The 17,322-nt window shown below is 32.9% G+C and overlaps 2 protein-coding genes and 1 long non-coding RNA gene across 4 annotated transcripts; 2 read left to right on the plus strand and 1 right to left on the minus strand.

Annotated features, from left to right (window-relative positions):
* Positions 1–3,681: 3,681 nt before the first annotated feature.
* On the minus strand, positions 3,682–6,189 carry LOC107361165 (uncharacterized). The gene is made up of 2 exons (XR_001568457.3): positions 5,080–6,189; positions 3,682–4,362 (listed from the first exon to the last, which is right to left on the minus strand). It is a non-coding gene; the product is annotated as an uncharacterized LOC107361165 (long non-coding RNA).
* A 10-nt stretch (positions 6,190–6,199) lies between these two features.
* me31B (ATP-dependent RNA helicase me31b) lies at positions 6,200–9,177 on the plus strand. The gene is made up of 5 exons (XM_015927914.2): positions 6,200–6,736; positions 6,921–7,369; positions 7,445–7,662; positions 7,764–8,073; positions 8,136–9,177. Exons 1-5 carry the CDS (start codon positions 6,684–6,686, stop codon positions 8,435–8,437), a joined length of 1,332 nt encoding a protein of 443 aa, XP_015783400.1. The 5' UTR covers positions 6,200–6,683; the 3' UTR covers positions 8,438–9,177.
* Positions 9,178–9,631: 454 nt separating this feature from the next.
* su(r) (dihydropyrimidine dehydrogenase su(r)) lies at positions 9,632–15,206 on the plus strand. Of its 2 annotated transcripts, none has more exons than XM_015927911.3 (10): positions 9,632–9,829; positions 10,399–10,509; positions 10,580–10,750; positions 11,183–11,344; positions 11,428–12,486; positions 12,546–13,200; positions 13,270–13,532; positions 13,609–13,944; positions 14,006–14,089; positions 14,851–15,206. In XM_015927911.3, the coding sequence occupies exons 1-10, from the start codon at positions 9,791–9,793 to the stop codon at positions 15,100–15,102; spliced, it is 3,132 nt and encodes a 1,043-aa protein (XP_015783397.2). In that variant the 5' UTR covers positions 9,632–9,790; the 3' UTR covers positions 15,103–15,206. The 2 variants fall into 2 exon arrangements, with proteins under 2 accessions (XP_015783397.2, XP_015783399.2); XM_015927913.3 differs by having other exon boundaries at positions 11,428–12,483.
* Positions 15,207–17,322: the final 2,116 nt, after the last annotated feature.

Consider the following 17,322-nt stretch of genomic DNA (forward strand, 5'->3'; position numbering starts at 1 on the left):
TTTTCAGGGGTTCTTGCAGTTTTTGGACGACGACTCTAGGTTCATTTTGCATCACAAACATTTCATTCATCTATCCACCTTGCAAAAAATCAAAAAACACCAAAAATTGCGATTTTGCACTCACTCGTTGATAGATTCATTCCGAGGTTGTTTTTCATGAGAATAGGTTGACGATGCCCGTATTGACTTACTAATATCACAATTATTGTGAAAATAATGCTCAATCAAAAAAGCTCTATCTTTATCCGAAAAATTAATCATTTTTTCAATTCAAGATTCTTTAAATCCATAAAAAGGAACTGTGAATCACCACTGATAGTAACTCTTTTTCCTGATTTACTAAGTCGCTCGATAGATCAGTTCAACTTGAATCAAGATTATGTTGATTAATGCTGAAATCAGAATTAATCCATAAGTTAATCTGATGATAGTGAACTTGACTAACTCATCATTCAATGTTCAATTATTCATAATGACAAGAACCATGAAACATTTGATAAAGGTTGTAAAAATGTTTAAACAAAAAACGATTTCATCAAAGTTAATGGGATAAACAGGGAATGAAAAGAGCGGAAAGGGAAAAAAACATTTTGTACTTGAAACGAGTCAATGATGAGACGACCTTTTACCTTGGAGCAGATTATTGATGAAAGTTGGTCAAGTTGATCTGAACAATCAACATAATCAATGTGTAATCATGATAATCGGGTTAAATAGCAATTGTGAGAAGAATGATGAAGATGAATGAATACTCTTTTCCCTTTAATCCACTTTCTCGCTCCATTCCAACTTATCATTACTCAAGTCTTTAATTACATTTTACCTTATTTTTACCAGTTAATATATTAGTCAATCAGACGAGAGTACATTGTTAACATGTTTCAGTACATTTAGTGGACTTTGTTTTTTTCTTTCTGTCCATTTGTTTCCATCTTGACCATCATTCCCATCTTGATCATCTTATTTCCCTGGAAACCGGAAACACAGTTAACCACAACAGGGATTCATCTTTCAGCTTAACCAGACTGACATTCAGCCATTCAATCTCTCTTAACCAATTGTCAAAGGAGTTGCAACTTGTGGTCAGTAAAGGGACAGATAAACATGAAAGTAAAGATGAAGAGAGGAAGAAGAAGATGAAAAAAAGAGACTTTCACTTCATTTTCATCTTCATCATCATCAGTCTCTTTGTAATGAATGATTTGTGTGAAAGCTCAACAAATATATTATCAGACTTATTTGGTGTCACATTTTTTCCTCATCTTTTTTGCATCTTCAACTTTTTTCCTTTTTCCCTGAAAAAAAAACTCTTTTTTGCATGTTATTATGATAATTACAAGACTATTAATTTACCATTATTAGTTGCTCTTTTAGTGCATTACCAAGTATTAGTTGTCACTCTCAAGGAATGTCAGATTAATCAGCTTCAATCCGATTAAACAGGATTACGATTATGAACAATTGTCCAATGAATTCATTATTCATGATTGATTAACCTGCAAATGTACCATTCTATCAACAGCATTTCATCGTTAACTCGACTCATAATTTTCAATTAAAATTCATCAACTCATTTGCAAATGAAACAAGAAGAAAAAAGATTCATTGGTTGAAGTTTGGTAAATTGAATGTTAAACAGGTTGGAAGAGCAAAAGGAAAGATGAAATGATAAAGTTCAATATTTCAGAGTTTGGAGATTTTCAAGTTGAATTGTTTCAAAGTTTCATTGTTTCACTGAACAGAGCCGAGTGAATAATTGAAGTTAATCTATTAATAATCATGAGAATCAAATCTTAACCTCAACAAATTTCATTAACAATTTATCTGATAACAAGCTGATTCACCATGGAAATGTTGATGAAAATGAAATTGACTTTTCAATCTTTTCTTTGGAAACAATTTTATTTCAATAAAATATTGAAATCAAAGTTTCAATGAAATAACAGTAAAAAACTAATTCAATAAACACTTCAACTGAAAATTCAATAAATAATTAATTTAATGAGTGATAAAAGTGACACAAAGAAAAACATGGAAAACCTGAAAATATGAAATTCGCTCATTGATCTGTCATAATTTGTTTCCATTTCAACTTTAAATTGAACTTTTCTTTTCTTCTTCTCCTTTCATTCAATTCAATTCACATCTTATTCTTTGCTTTTTCCCAGCATTCAATTGTTATGAGAAGAAAAATATTTTTCCAACAAAATGATATTTTCTCATCTTGAACTATTCTTATTAAGGTAGGAAATAAAATTCTTGAAAAGTTTTCATTCCTTTTCAAGGCGATCAAAATAAACTTGAAAAGGTAGTAAAGAGTTGAGGGCTAAACAGGAAGAAAAAGGTTCACAATTTTCGTCATTTCATGAAGTGACCTTTCGACAGCAATGGAACAAAAATGTTCAACAAAAAGGCTGAAAAGAGATCGAAAAATTATTCAAACTGAACATTGTTCCAAGAGGAATTTCATTGTCGCTTCAGATTCAGAAATTGTTGAGAAAATGAAAAAAATCCTTTTCTTCCAAACTAAACATTTGCCAATTAATTGTTGATTGAAGACTGAATAAGATGTTGACATGAAATTTCAAGTCTTTTTAATCAAATTATTCAATTCGAAAATCATTTTTCATTTTTTTTTTCTTCGTTCAATTTATTTACTCTTTTATTTGATTTATATCAAATGATAGCAATAACTAATAATTAATAAAGTAACTTGATTAAGTCTATTGAGTTGGAAATAAAATTATTGAATATTTGTTTAAAGAATAAACTTTTTCCATTTTCAGGGGAAGATAAACTTTGAAATTGAACGAAAGATATAAACTAAATAATGGCTTATTTGATGATAAAACTCATGTAAACCATGAAAGATGAAATTAGTTCAAGTTGAACATAATTTTCAGTAAATAATAAAATGATAGTTTCTTGATCAAAGAGCAAGATGAATTTTTGGCTTTAAATTGAAACAAATGGCTTGCTTTTGATAAATTGAAAGTCAATGAAAAGTAATCAATAAAGTTGATTATTTTCATGTTAATATTGAGATTGATTAATGAAGAGATGAATTAATTTCTGCCAAATGTTGAATGTTTTTAGCTTGAAAGTTGAGTTTTGGGAAACTTATTAAGTCACAGTTTCTAATTTTCATTTCAACAGCTTTTCCCTTTTCAGCAAATTTTCATGTTTATTATCATGTTAAAAGGCTTTTCTTGTTTTTGCTCAATTTTTCGCCTCTTCATTTCATTTCTTATTAGCTGACTTTCATTTCAAGTTGACCCTTGGGAAGGATAATTGATATCTTTGTTATGTATCAATGTCAACCAATTGTATTAAATTATGTTAGATATTGTATTAAGCCTCTGTAAAATTATTGTTACAATGAAAATGATGAGATTAACAGGGAAGGATGAAAAAGGTTTCTCAGGGAAGAATATTTCTTTCGACGTTTCTTTTGTTCAGCAAAATTTGATCACTTGAAATAATTATTTCTCTCTGTAATATTGACGTTTCTTTTGCTTGTAAAAATTATGATTACTGGATGAAAGCGAGATAACTTGTTTCAAATATTGAAGACTCCGAGTTACTTGAAACTTTGACTAAGGTAATCTTGAAAAATCTCATTTCAAATGTTTCCTTTGGAGGGATAAAAGAAGCTGGTGAAGTTGACAAACGAATCAATAGTTAAAGTAAATAACTGTTTAACATTCCAATGAATTTTCGTTACAATTCAATATTAACTCATTAAATGATTGAAGTCAAAAGCGATTATATTTTCGCTTTTTTCTCCTCTTTTCTTATTCTTTTTTCTCGAGAAACAATGAAAATGTTGAGAATTGTTAGAATTGGAATTTGCTTTTTTTCCTTTTTCGTTGTGAGGCTTTTTTTGTGCTTTTCCTTCTTTCTGTTCCCATTTATTATTCCGGTGACTTATTACATTGGACTTGATAATGATTAAATAAAGATTCTTACTCTCACTATCCTTTGGGATGATGAGAATGATGATGAGAAGAATGAGAATGAGTTGAAAGATGATGAGTTGAGGTGATAATGGATGACAGAAATGATCTTTATCGAGGGAATTCAACTACAGAAGGTTGATGATTGTTATTGTCCACAATTAATTGATGCTTTGGGTAAGTAAATCACCTTTGAATATTTTTATTTACTTTGTTTCCCTATTTTTATTGTAAAAACTGTAATTTAACGGCTTTTTGACTCTCCTTTGATCGTCTTTTGTTTATCGAAACCTTTCCTCTTCTTTCACGTTTCAACCTTTTCCTCCTTCTTTTTTTTTGCTGGGTTCCTCTTTTGGTTCCTCTTTTGGTTTGCTTTTGGTGATTCTTGATTCTTTTTTGGAGTTAACTGAAATAAAAATCAGAGGAAAAATAATCAGCATAATTTGATAATAACAATAAATGTGATAGTAATGGTAATAAATTGTTACACTATATTTGTTGAGTAAATAAAGGTCTTTTTTGTTCTTGTTTCACTGTTCTCACTTTCTATTTCATTATTAATAATAATGAAAGTAATCAACAAAAATGGTTAAATTTTGCTGCCAGTTTATCAACACATTACCTTATTTCATTGGAAGTAAAGAGAGAATGATGAAACTCGCATGAAATGAAAATTTCAAGGGTAATCATATTGTTCTATTCTTTTCATCTAACGATAGGAAATTGTCTCAAGAAATTGTTTACCTCAATCTAAATGTAATCACAATGCTGTATCTAATCCTTTAATGACTTTCCTATGTAAATAACAGACTAAACTGTCTTTACCTTAAATCGTTAGGTCACAATGAGAGTGATTGATAAATTGTTTCAAAGCAAGTTACAGAAAACAAGAAAAAAAACTTAGAGTGTTACACTTACAGAGAAAAAAATCTTCTTCTAAGCAGATTAAACTGTCTATAGAATTAAAAATGACCAGTTAACTGGCAACAATTTAGGTTATCTAGTCAAAGCCTTAAAATATGCTAATCTTTAGCTATGTCTGGATAGTTTCTCATTTTTAAAATGCAACACTTTTGGCTTTATTTTAACAAAAAAACACTTGTATTAAGAAAAGTTGATTTACCTGAAGATGGTAGGAATTGAGTCAATAAGTCTTTGGTTGGCAATTAATGTTGACAAAAAAAGGATGAGATGAGACACTTGAATAAAAAAATTAAATTTAAGATTAATCCTTTTGGTTGTCCTTTTGTTTCAAGAGTAGATAAAATGTGAAAATTGTAGAGTTTATTTCACTTTAAAGGCCAAATTGGTTGGAGAAACGAGTAAACTGATTGTTAACTAATTAAACAATTAGAAAATGCGAATGGTTAATTTTAAATTACAACAATTTAACATGAAAATAACGAAAAATTGATGAGAAGAAGAAACAAAGATGGTCGTTTAAGGGGCACAAGTGTAAAATCACGTTAAGACGAAGAAAGAGGGAAAAAAAGCTAAATGTAACAATTAATCAATTCATCTTTTAACATGGAAAATGTTATAATTAAAATAATCATTAAAAGTTGACTTGACAGTGTTGACTTAGGTTGACACTTGGTTAACAACTAACGATTGGTATTCAATTCACTTTCATGCTACATTCATGTTATCTGACTCAGATTCAAACAAAAAACTCTCAACATTATTTTTGCTTTTTTTTGTCATCAAACACACAACCCAATCTCAATGAATTAAGTGGCGTCATCTTTAGTTACCGTTAGCCATTAAAATTTACATTCTTGTTTAATCAATTTAGATTAATCTAGATTAATTTAATTCAACGCAACTGATGACAATACAATTAGCAACGTGAGATTAACAGGGTAAATAACCTGAATAATTATACAATGATAATCTGCAAGGTAAAGGGCAACAATTCATAAGTTTACCTTAAATTTCAGGTTTTAACCGATTCAAGTTGAAAAAAAAGTAAACAAATGTTGGCATTTTGTAAAATTTGTTACAACAATTTATCAAAAAGAAATGCTAATTGCTTCCAATTTAATTAGAATCCATTTTTTATGACTATTGTAACAATGAAACGTTTGTAATGAAAATATGTTCCCTGAAAGGGGAAAACTCTGAAGTGGGAAAAGCATGATAGATGTTGTTATTGGTGCAGGAACAGGGATAGTAAATGGGGAAAGATTTACTGATGCTGTATATAAAACTAAAAAGCTTAACAGCAAGCTCTATTGCTCTAACACTAACTCTGTCTGAACTAAGAAATATACTGTAGAAGTCTTTCTGTCTTTCCTTTCTTTCTTTCCTTTCTCTCCTTTTTCTGTCTCCTCCTTTCTTCTTTCTTCCCTTTCTTCCGCCATTTGTCCTCCCTGTTTACTGTCTGCTTTTGATTTTACTCTCTTTCGCTCTCACTCTGTGTGTGTTAATCTCTTTTTTTGTTTCTGTCTCTCTTTCTCTCTGTCTCTCTATTTTCTTCTTGCTCTGTGTCTAGATTTCAACTTTAATCTGTTTTCGCAAAATAACAATATATATAAATATATTTAAAATTATATAATTTAAGAATTGATTTCTGTTTAATCACCTCCTCTCTCATCAGTGAACATCATTTTAATCTTTAACACAATCTTTCAACTCTATACATTTAACTCAACTGTGTTTAAGTGACAAAAAAAACGTTTTTTCTTCTTTTCATCTATTCTGTTCATTTGCTTGGTTTAATATATAATGCAAACTGTTAAAGAGGCTCCAAGAGGTCCCAAAGAGAATGGTGGCTTAAGGTAAGCACCTTTTGTTTCATCGTATCATCATCAGGCTGTTTGATTTTCTGTGATCAATTGAATATTGTTCTTGCTGTTGTTCGCCCTTCATCGGTTTATACTCTTGTTTCTAAGGAGTCTAGCTTGAAACTCAACTTTTTTTTGTCTCTTTCTCTTTTCTCTCTATTTTTATATTCTTCATTAGGGACACTTCTGCAGATGACTGGAAATCAAGCCTTAAGATCCCACCTAAGGACTTGAGAAAAAGGACTAGCGATGTTACTGCCACTAAGGGCAATGAATTTGACGAATTTTGTTTAAAACGTGAGCTCCTCATGGGCATCTTTGAAAAGGGTTGGGATAAACCCTCACCCATTCAAGAAGCAGCTATTCCAATGGCACTTCTTGGTCGTGATATGTTGGCTCGGGCTAAAAATGGAACAGGTAAAACGGGTGCTTATATCATCCCCATTCTGCAAAGGATTGATGCTTCTCTTGATCACATACAAGCGTTAATCATTGTGCCAACCCGTGAATTGGCCTTACAAACAAGTCAAATTTGCATTGAACTTGCAAAATATATAAATTGTCGAGTTATGGTTACCACTGGTGGTACAAATCTTAAAGAAGATATTATGAGAATCTATGAAAAAGGTTAGTTGGGTCTTACCTCATTTACTTCACCTGATACCACATGTAAGCTAACTTGCCTTTGCTGCTAATTTTTAGTTCATGTCATTATCGCTACTCCTGGTCGTATTCTCGATTTAATTGACAAAGATGTTGCTAAAGTGGATAAATGTAAAATGTTGGTTTTGGACGAAGCTGACAAGCTACTTTCGCAAGACTTTAACGCTATGCTGGACTCGTTAATTTCCTATTGTCCCAAAGACAGGCAAATCTTGATGTTTTCAGCTACATTTCCTCTCACAGTGGAAAATTTCATGGTAAGGCTAAAATCTCAACGTGCTATATTTAATGTAAAACCTTTAAACCTATTTTGGCCTATTTATAACTAAATTATTGTCTCCATATTATCTCTTCACAGAAAAAACATCTTCACGATCCATATGAGCTAAATCTTATGGAAGAGTTGACCCTTAAAGGAGTAACTCAATATTACGCATTTGTCCAGGAACGTCAAAAAGTGCATTGTCTAAACACTTTATTTTCAAAGTTACAGATCAACCAATCCATCATATTCTGTAATTCAACCCAAAGAGTTGAACTTTTGGCAAAAAAGATTGCTGAACTTGGGTATTCATGTTACTACATTCATGCGAAAATGTCTCAACCTCATCGTAATAGAGTATTTCATGACTTTAGAAGCGGTCTCTGCCGTAATCTGGTCTGCTCTGGTATGTCTATCTATATCATTTCTAAGTTCACGGTTAATAATTTTATTTTCAATATTTCTTAGATCTTTTCACTCGTGGTATCGACATTCAAGCAGTGAACGTGGTGATCAACTTTGATTTTCCTAAAATGGCAGAAACATATTTACATAGAATCGGAAGATCGGGACGATACGGACACATGGGTATTGCTATTAACTTAATCACATACGAAGATCGATTCAATCTTCACCGAATTGAACAGGAACTGGGAACCGACATCAAACCCATCCCCAAAGTCATTGACAAATCTTTATATGTTCCAGAGTTTCAGATGGAAGACACTGAAAACGAAGAGAATGACTTCAATTCCACGAAAACGAAGTAAAAAAACTACAAATTCTTTTCGATCATCCTTTGGTCGAGAATCTCCTTATTCCCTCTTTCACCTTCTCTCTTTGACATTGTCCCTCTCTATCTCTCACCATCTCTTTCTCTCTCTCTCTTTCTGCTCTCTCTTGAGCAAAAATTTGTATTCATTTCTTTTTCTATCCTATGGAATATTTGATTTCCTGTTTAACAACAGACAAAAACATCAAGCAGCAACAAACAACATACCCGCTCCTGGAAACAGAATTTCTATTCCTTAGGAGCTCAGTTGACAGGAAGTTGTACCTTCATGACACTGGACTCTTTAGGGGATTACCTTAAAACACAAAAAACAATTCCTAGTTTTCAACCTTATAGATATATATATATATGTATAAAAAAAATCTCAATCTTTCCCGTCTGGCTCTGGCAAGTCCTGTTTCCCTTCGAATTTCGGTCGGTTTCCTATAAAGTTAGTCTAATTCATTAAAAATGTCTTGGCTTTCTTCCCATTTCCCACACTGACCCGCCCAACCTCCGTCAACGTTATAAAACTTTCTTTTGAAAGGCCTAGTTTGGATATCAAATCAACAACCCCATCAAATCTGTACTCTGTCCCCTTAAATCTCTGTCACAACAACAAACAAAAAAAATCCTGGATGTTACAAAGTACCCAAACCTCCAAATTTCCGGTTTATTTGTACTTTATCAGAATTGTTTTGCCGTAATAAACCAATACTTTGTAACTTCCAAAAAAAATTCATTGTCATGCTACAAGCTTTATTCGGACTCAGCAAATCTTCTCATTGTCAACATCACCAAATGTCAAAGCTCTCTTTCTCTCTTACTTTCTCAACCTTTTTTTTATCAACCAAAAATACCACAATTAGCAATTGTTAATGCGTGAAATTACTGTGAAGATCAAGGTGTTCAGTATTGTGTTGAGAGCTGATCAAAAAGCGAACGCGATGAAATCCATGAAACTTGAAATGAGAAGAGATAAAGAATCGATGTTTTCATGATAATGATCAAGTAAAATGCTTAAATTGTTAAGCACATGACCTAGTCTAGCTCAATCTTAATGATCTTGTCTCTTTAATTGATTTTAATGTACCACTTGGGAAAATCAAATTATCAATCTCCACAGTAACCAATCAACTTCTTGATTGGATTTCTAGTTTTTTTTGTTCCCAGCATTTAATTTGATTTACACTCTTCATTATGGTTCAATTTTAACCAATTTCAAGATTATTACGTTGATTTTTTTCTTCCTTTTTTCTCATTCTCTTCTCTAAATAGCTCATAATTTGTTAATCCATCATTAAACCTGTGCTGATTCGCTATCAACTTGTAACCCAATTTGATTTAAAAAATGCCTTTGGAGCTTAGCCGAGATCCACCTGATATTGAGGTAATCATTTACAACCATTAATGTGTCTTTTTTGCAGCAATGTTGACTAATTGTAACAATTCTTGTGGGAAAATTAATGTAACTTACAATTGGTCAGTTTTTCTTGTTTTTTTTACATTATTACATTCATTTTTGTGATTAGAAGTAATTTTAAATATTTTTACTTTTATTAATCTTCATCTTTTTTTGCCTTCTGTCTATGATTTATTATCTGATTGGCAGTTAATTTTTGTTTTTGTCATCTTCATTTGTGTAATTATCGTTGCTTCATTTCATTTGTTTTTCTTTATTATTGACGATTAATCAAATTGTTGCAAGGTTGTTTCTCCTTGTCATGTCCTTTGATTAAAACTAACCAATTGAAAAGTCATTTACAAAATCTGATAAATTGTCAAACAATTGTTTCATTTACCAATGACTTCTCCTTATTGATTAGCAGCCAGGGAGAGCTATTGATATTGATTAGGATAATCATCTTTCATTTTAAATTTAAATCATTTAAACTTGTTCATCTCTTTCAATTTTCATTTTTAAATTTAATTGTGAATTATTTGGTCACTCGTTGACAGAATTTACTCCAATTGAATCCGAAAACTCGAGCTCATGCAAATGTTATCCCAAGTATTGAGACAAAAGTCAACAAGAAACACTGGAAACGAAATGAGGACAAAACTTGTTCGGTAAGTCGAGTTAATTTAATCTTATTTTTAGTTAGACTTTGATGCTGATCATTTTTTCATCTTATTTCAGACCTGCACTGATTTGGAAAACAATTTTGATGATATTAAACACACAACATTGAGTGAACGAGGAGCTTTAAAGGAAGCAATGAGATGCTTGAAATGTGCAGACGCTCCTTGCCAAAAAAGTTGTCCTACAAGTATTGATATAAAATCATTCATCACCATGATCAGTAATAAGGTAAATTGATCGATTTCAATAGTCAATGGACCTAAAAAGCCAAATGTTTCTCAATCTGGTAGCTGGTAATTATTAGCTGGTATTAAAAGCTGTTTGGGTTTTGATTAAAGCTGATTCACTGAAAGGTTGAAACAATGTTTACATTTCCTACGTAATTTATACCAGAGAATCCTAGCTCTTGGTGACGTGGGCATCATTAGGTCCATTTCATCGCCATCTCCAATATGGCCGCTTGAAATTGTTTTAATCTTGTTGTGTATCAATGCATAAGCAAGATTAATTCTTGATTTTCGCCACTCTTTTCAACAAATTAACCCAAAAACCCAGCACATGACCAACTGAAGTGGTGTATCATTTATTGGCTAAATCTTGATTAAATATTCAACGCCATTGATAGAACTTTTTTCGTTTCTATTTCTTGTTCTGCCATAGAACTATTATGGAGCTGCCAAAGCAATTTTCTCAGATAATCCTTTAGGGTTAACTTGTGGGATGATTTGTCCAACCAGCGATCTGTGTGTTGGTGGATGTAACTTGTATGCCACTGAAGAGGGACCAATCAATATTGGAGGTTTACAACAATTTGCCACCGAGGTAAATTAAACTTGATCCTTTTCCATTGTTCTGTTATTATCTAATCAGTATATTTTCTTCCTTCCTCCACAATTTACTTCAAGGTTTTTAAATTGATGAAGATCCCACAGATTCGTCCCCCAAAAGATGTTTATCCGTACAATCATTCACCTGAATCCTATGGAACCAAAATTGGTTTAATTGGATGTGGACCGGCATCAATATCATGTGCTACCTTTTTAGCTCGATTAGGTTATACTGATTTAACAATATTTGAATCAAAACAATATGTTGGTGGATTGTCTAGCTCAGAGATTCCTCAATATCGATTACCATTACATGCTGTTAATTTTGAAATATCTTTGTTGACACAATTGGGAGTTGAAATACGAACCAATTCATCTTTAGGAAAAGATTTTACTTGCCAGTCGCTTCGTAATGATGGGTACAAAGTTCTTTTCATTGGAATAGGTTTACCAGAACCAAAATCATTATCTATTTTCGGCAATTTAGGTCCATCTCAGGGTTATTACACATCAAAACAGTTTCTTCCCGTAGTCTCGGAAGCTTCAAAGCCGGGCCTTTGCTCTTGTAAACAGTTGACTTTATTACCCGACTTTAGAGGAAAAAATGTATTGATTCTTGGAGCCGGTGATACTGCCTTTGATTGTGCCACTTCAGCACTTAGGTGTGGAGCTCGACGTGTCACTGTTATATTTCGAAGAGGATTCACCAATATAAAAGCTGTGCCAGAAGAAATGGAATTAGCTCGACAGGAAAAGTGTGAATTTATACCTTTTTGCTCGCCAAGAGAGGTTATTCTCGGTCCCAACAATTCAATTACTGAAATGATTTTTGTCCGAACAGAGTTGGATCCAACAAGTGGTGCATTGATTGAGAATGAAGATCAATTTATCAAAATCAAAACCAACATAGTTATCTCGGCATTTGGGTCAACATTGGATTCGGAAGATATTAAACTAGCTCTAGATCCAGTCAAACTTAACGATCAGGGTTTACCAATTATCGATGCGAAAACAATGGCAACAAATGTTGATTGGATATATGCGGGTGGAGATATCGCTGGTATTGCAGAGACAACTGTTGAGTCCGTAAATGACGGTAAAACCGCTGCATGGTCCATCCATAAATATATTCAAGTAGTTATACCATAATTGTTGCTTGTCGTGATTACTAATGTTTGGCTTTTTTACTTCAACAGTCTCTATTCAAAGATGTTGTACCAGAAACTCCCAAGTTACCTAAATTTTATACTCCGATTGACTGTGTTGACATAAGTGTTGAAGTCGCTGGTTTACGATTCAAGAACCCTTTTGGTCTAGCCTCTGCACCACCGACAACTTCTGGGCCTATGATCAGAAGGGCATTTGAAGCTGGTTGGGGTTTCGCATTAACTAAAACTTTCAGTTTGGATAAAAATCTGGTTACCAATGTATCACCTCGAATCATTCGTGGAACTACTTTTGGTCCAGTTTTTGGTCCTAATTTAGGCTCTTTTTTGAATATTGAACTGATTAGTGAAAAAAGTTGTGCGTATTGGTTGCAAGTAATAAAAGAGATTAAGCGCGATTTTCCAGACAATATTCTTATCGCCAGTATAATGTGCTCTTTTGACGAAGATGATTGGAAAGTGTTGGCGAAACTAGCAGAGGAAGCTGGCGCTGATGCTCTAGAGCTAAATTTATCCTGTCCACATGGAATGGGTGAGAGAGGCATGGGGTTAGCCTGTGGTCAAGATCCACAGTTAGTTAAACAAATTTGTTTATGGGTCAGGGAAGCAGTTGAAATTCCCTTCTTTGCTAAGCTCACACCCAATGTTACAGATATTTGTGCCATAGCTAAAGCTGCTCATGAAGGTATTAGATTGGTTTTTTCATCTCGATTGACATTTTTTTAATTGATTAAAATGCTTCTTCTGTTTTAAGGTAAAGCGAATGGAGTGACAGCGGTTAACACTGTTTCTGGGTTGATGGGATTAAATGATAGAGCTGAACCATGGCCTGGAGTTGGAATCCAAAAGCGATCAACTTATGGTGGAGTCAGTGGTTCCGCTATTAAACCTATTGCATTGAGAGGAGTTTCAGCTATTTCCAAAATACTCCCTGGTTTTCCAATCTTGGCAACTGGTGGGATAGATTCAGCTGAAGTTGGAATCCAGTTTATCATGGCCGGAGCTTCTTTGCTGCAGGTAAGCGTTGTCCAACAGATGTTTGGTCAAAGCTTGTAAGTCTTATAGAGATGACTAATTTGAATATTCCCGATAGGTCTGTTCTGCTGTGCAAAATCAAGATTTCACTTTAATTGATGACTACGTAGATGGACTAAAAGCTTGTCTTTACTTGAAAGCCAATCGACATCTCTATCCTGATTGGAATTTCCAATCACCACCGACTTTTAAACATCAAAAAGGTAAACCAGTTGTTTTGGTTGGTAATGATTTACCAAATTTTGGACACTTTGCTGAAAAAAAGAAAAACCTTGTGGGTCAAATGCGAAGAGCAGCTTTCAATGAAAGTAAACCAACTAACTCAGTAAATGGTAATCAAGATAAGACCAGTGATGACTCCGCCAATTACAGAAAGCCAATTCCTCGCATCAAGGTAAATGAAGATTTAAGCTAAGCTAGAAGAGATAATTTCAAATAATTATTGATTATTACAGGATATCATTGGTGAAGCTGTCCCTAGAATCGGAACTTTTGGTGAACTAGATACAAAACAACAAGTAGTTGCTTTAATCGATGAGGTAAAATTTGAAAGGACAATGTTCAAAAACTTTGATTTCACCGTTAAGAGTTGGGACTTTGTGAGTTTTTGGGGCATGAAAACTGAGCCTGTCAGTGCTATTGAAAATTTGTTTGAGTCGCCAGTTTTCGATAAAATTGAGGTCAAAGTTGAAGCTATGATCGCCTTTATTTCAATAATAAAACCAGATTTTTTCATGAAACTTATTTTCCTGGTGTAACTTTTGCTGATTAACCAGAAAATGAAGTTATTTTCAATGAAAAATTCTCTGTTCAGATCAAAAACAGATCACTTCGATTTTCAGTTAAATTTACCGTTTTTTGTAACCGCTTGAGTTAGAGATCGGAAACTCATTTTTTACCGGCAAAACTCATGGGTGAACATGTTGAGTCAGCCAATTTTTTCGAATTTAACTGAAAATTGAAGTGATCTGTTTGATCTGAACAGAGATTTTTTCATTGAAAATAACTTCATTTTCTGGTTAATCAGCAAAAGTTACACCAGGAAAATAAGTTTCATGAAAAAATCTGGTTTTATTATTGAAATAAAGGCGATCATAGCTTCAACTTTGACCTCAATTTTATCGAAAACTGGCGACTCAAACAAATTTTCAATAGCACTGACAGACTCAGTTTTCATGCCCCTAAAAACTCACAAAGTCCCAACTCTTAACGGTGAAATCAAAGTTTTTGAACATTGTCCTTATTTTACAAAAATGAATAACTTTTCAACGAAAATATCTAATTGTCTCACTCTCATTAGGATATGTGTATTAATTGTGGTAAATGCTACATGACTTGTAACGATTCTGGTTACCAAGCAATCAACTTTGATCCAGTAACTCATATACCAAAGGTAACAGATGACTGCACCGGTTGTACATTATGTTATTCGGTTTGTCCAATAATTGATTGCATCTCAATGGTTCCTCGAAAAGACATTCTTAAACCTAAAAGAGGTATCGAACCAGATTGCGGGGTAATCCGACCACAAAGTCCTCTTCCAGTCCAATGAGGCAACCCAGTAATGGATTTTAGATAACCATTGGAAACTAAAACAAAAAATACACAAATTAATAATATAATTGCTATTAATATTAAACCCACAATAAAAACAAATCAATTTACCTTTCATTTCCCGATTACACAAAGGATAAAAAAGACAAACGATATTTTACCATCAATCCTAATCGATACATCTATTGAATATCGATACAGCTTAAAATATGTCAACAATAAAAACTTAAATTTTCTTACAGCGTCTTTAATGTTAGACTTGAATATGGTTCTAGTTAGGCTTAGGGATTGATAAATTCAATAGTTAAGTTAATGTTTTATTGTCGACAGATATTATTGTCCAAAATCGAGTAAATGGAAACAAAGTAAATAATGTTTACATGTTAATGTTAACACGGGCGATCATTACACTCGATTAGGCTGAAATTATCTCTTTAACTGATGAGTCTTAAAAAATTGAAAACATTTTAAGATAAGTTAAAATTAAGTCAGCAAATATACGGTTAACTTACTTGCATAGTCCTTTAGTTTGGCTTGGAGGGCAAGACCAATTGTCCAGTAATGAATATCATTTCAATACCATTTTATAGACCAATTATTAATGATTGTAACATTATTAATGATAATAATAATATTATTACTAGATCTACTGCAAAACAGTGACGTCTGAGCGTGTGTATACAGTCACGATTGAGATAATGCACCGTACTGTAGATAGCTTATTTTCACTCTTCTTTGGGCAGCGTAATTCATAATTTTCAATCCTCCTCAATAGATCAAATTTAACCTTAAATGTTGCTTTAAGTTGATTTCACGAGTTTTTCGATTAATATTTCACGAAAGAAAATTGAATTATGTCAATTTTAATCAAAGAAATCGAATCTAAATTTGACGAAATTCAAAAGACGAAATAAAATCTCCTTAATAGGGATCATTGAAAAAAGAGGGCATTATCTCGATGGTAACTGTAGTTTGTCCAATATGCATGATAGTAAAAAATTAAAGATTTGAAAAATAGACTAAAAGGAAAGTTCACGAACTGTTCATTGACAATTCATGGGTAGCTAGCGGTAGATTTGACCTTCTCAAAGACCAATACAAGGAAATCAGCTGTCCGCTTTTCGATAGCGGCATTTGGATGCATCTAAAAACAAAGACTCGTAAAAACATACAAATTTTTCTGGATATAAACGATGCCAAGATCAAAAAGTGCACAGAATTCAATTTATTGGTCTTTGAGAAGTTCGAATGTACAGATAGCTGCCAATGAATTTTCGATATTGATTGAGTGCTAACTCCTTATATTCAAATACAGCCGGAGTCGGCCAAACAGGTCTAGGGGCTAACAGGATCAATTGGGACTGGCTTTTTTACACTACATACTTCACTTTTTTTAACACTTTTTCTCATCATTGTAAAAGTAGATTTTCCATCACTAAGTTATCGTTCTTTCACCATATTGTCCACCACCCATTCTAACACGTCAACCACATCCACGAAATCAAACATCATCACTTTTGCAAGAGACTTTTCTCAACAAAATTGCCCACCAAATTGTCCAACACTTTAATCCAACACATTTTCAAACAATTTTTCATAAGATGCACCAAACTGTTGACCACTTTTACTTCATCTGACACATCTACTTTCAATCGCCATCATATCTAAAAGTGGTCAAAAATTCGGTATGATTTGGGGATGGATAATCTTATAAAAAAGTGTTTGAAAATCTACTGGATGAAAGTGGACAATTTTGTTACGAAAAGTCTCTTTAAAGTGATGATGTTTGATTTTGTAGATGTGATGAATGTGTTAGATCAGGCGGTGGACAATATGGGAGACAATACAGTGAAAAAACGGTGAAAAAAGTGGTAAAAAAGCCGATCCCGTTGATTTAATCAATCGGTGCACTGAAATGTGCTGCCATCTGTTGTTTGTACATATGCTGCCATCTATCGGGAGAAAAATTTATGAAAATTTGGGAGTGGGCCAATGTTGACCAAAAACTATACAGCAAAGCCGCGGCAGGCTATAAGTCTAAATTCAAGATTTTGAGAAAATCTTGATTATAAAAATTGAGTTATCGCGTCAGAAAAATTTCTGATTTCACCTTATAGTCTTCGCTTCGCTCAGACAATTAAATGGTTATGAAGATGAATGATCACCCTGTAATCTGTAGCAATACCTAACCAAGCCTACTTTATGCGCAATAAAATTA

This window comes from Tetranychus urticae, chromosome 1, assembly GCF_039701765.1.
Source record: "Tetranychus urticae isolate SD_2017Ah chromosome 1, NJAU_TeUrti_SD_1.0, whole genome shotgun sequence".
NCBI lineage: Eukaryota > Metazoa > Arthropoda > Arachnida > Trombidiformes > Tetranychidae > Tetranychus > Tetranychus urticae.

Bases quoted from the DNA above. Each gene is read 5' to 3' on its own strand.
- me31B (XM_015927914.2), top strand. From the start codon at position 6,684: ATGCAAACTGTTAAAGAGGCTCCAAGAGGTCCCAAAGAGAATGGTGGC. The intron at 7,370-7,444 runs GTTAGTTGGGTC...GCTAATTTTTAG, and splicing joins TATGAGAATCTATGAAAAAG to TTCATGTCATTATCGCTACT. The intron at 8,074-8,135 runs GTATGTCTATCT...AATATTTCTTAG, and splicing joins CCGTAATCTGGTCTGCTCTG to ATCTTTTCACTCGTGGTATC.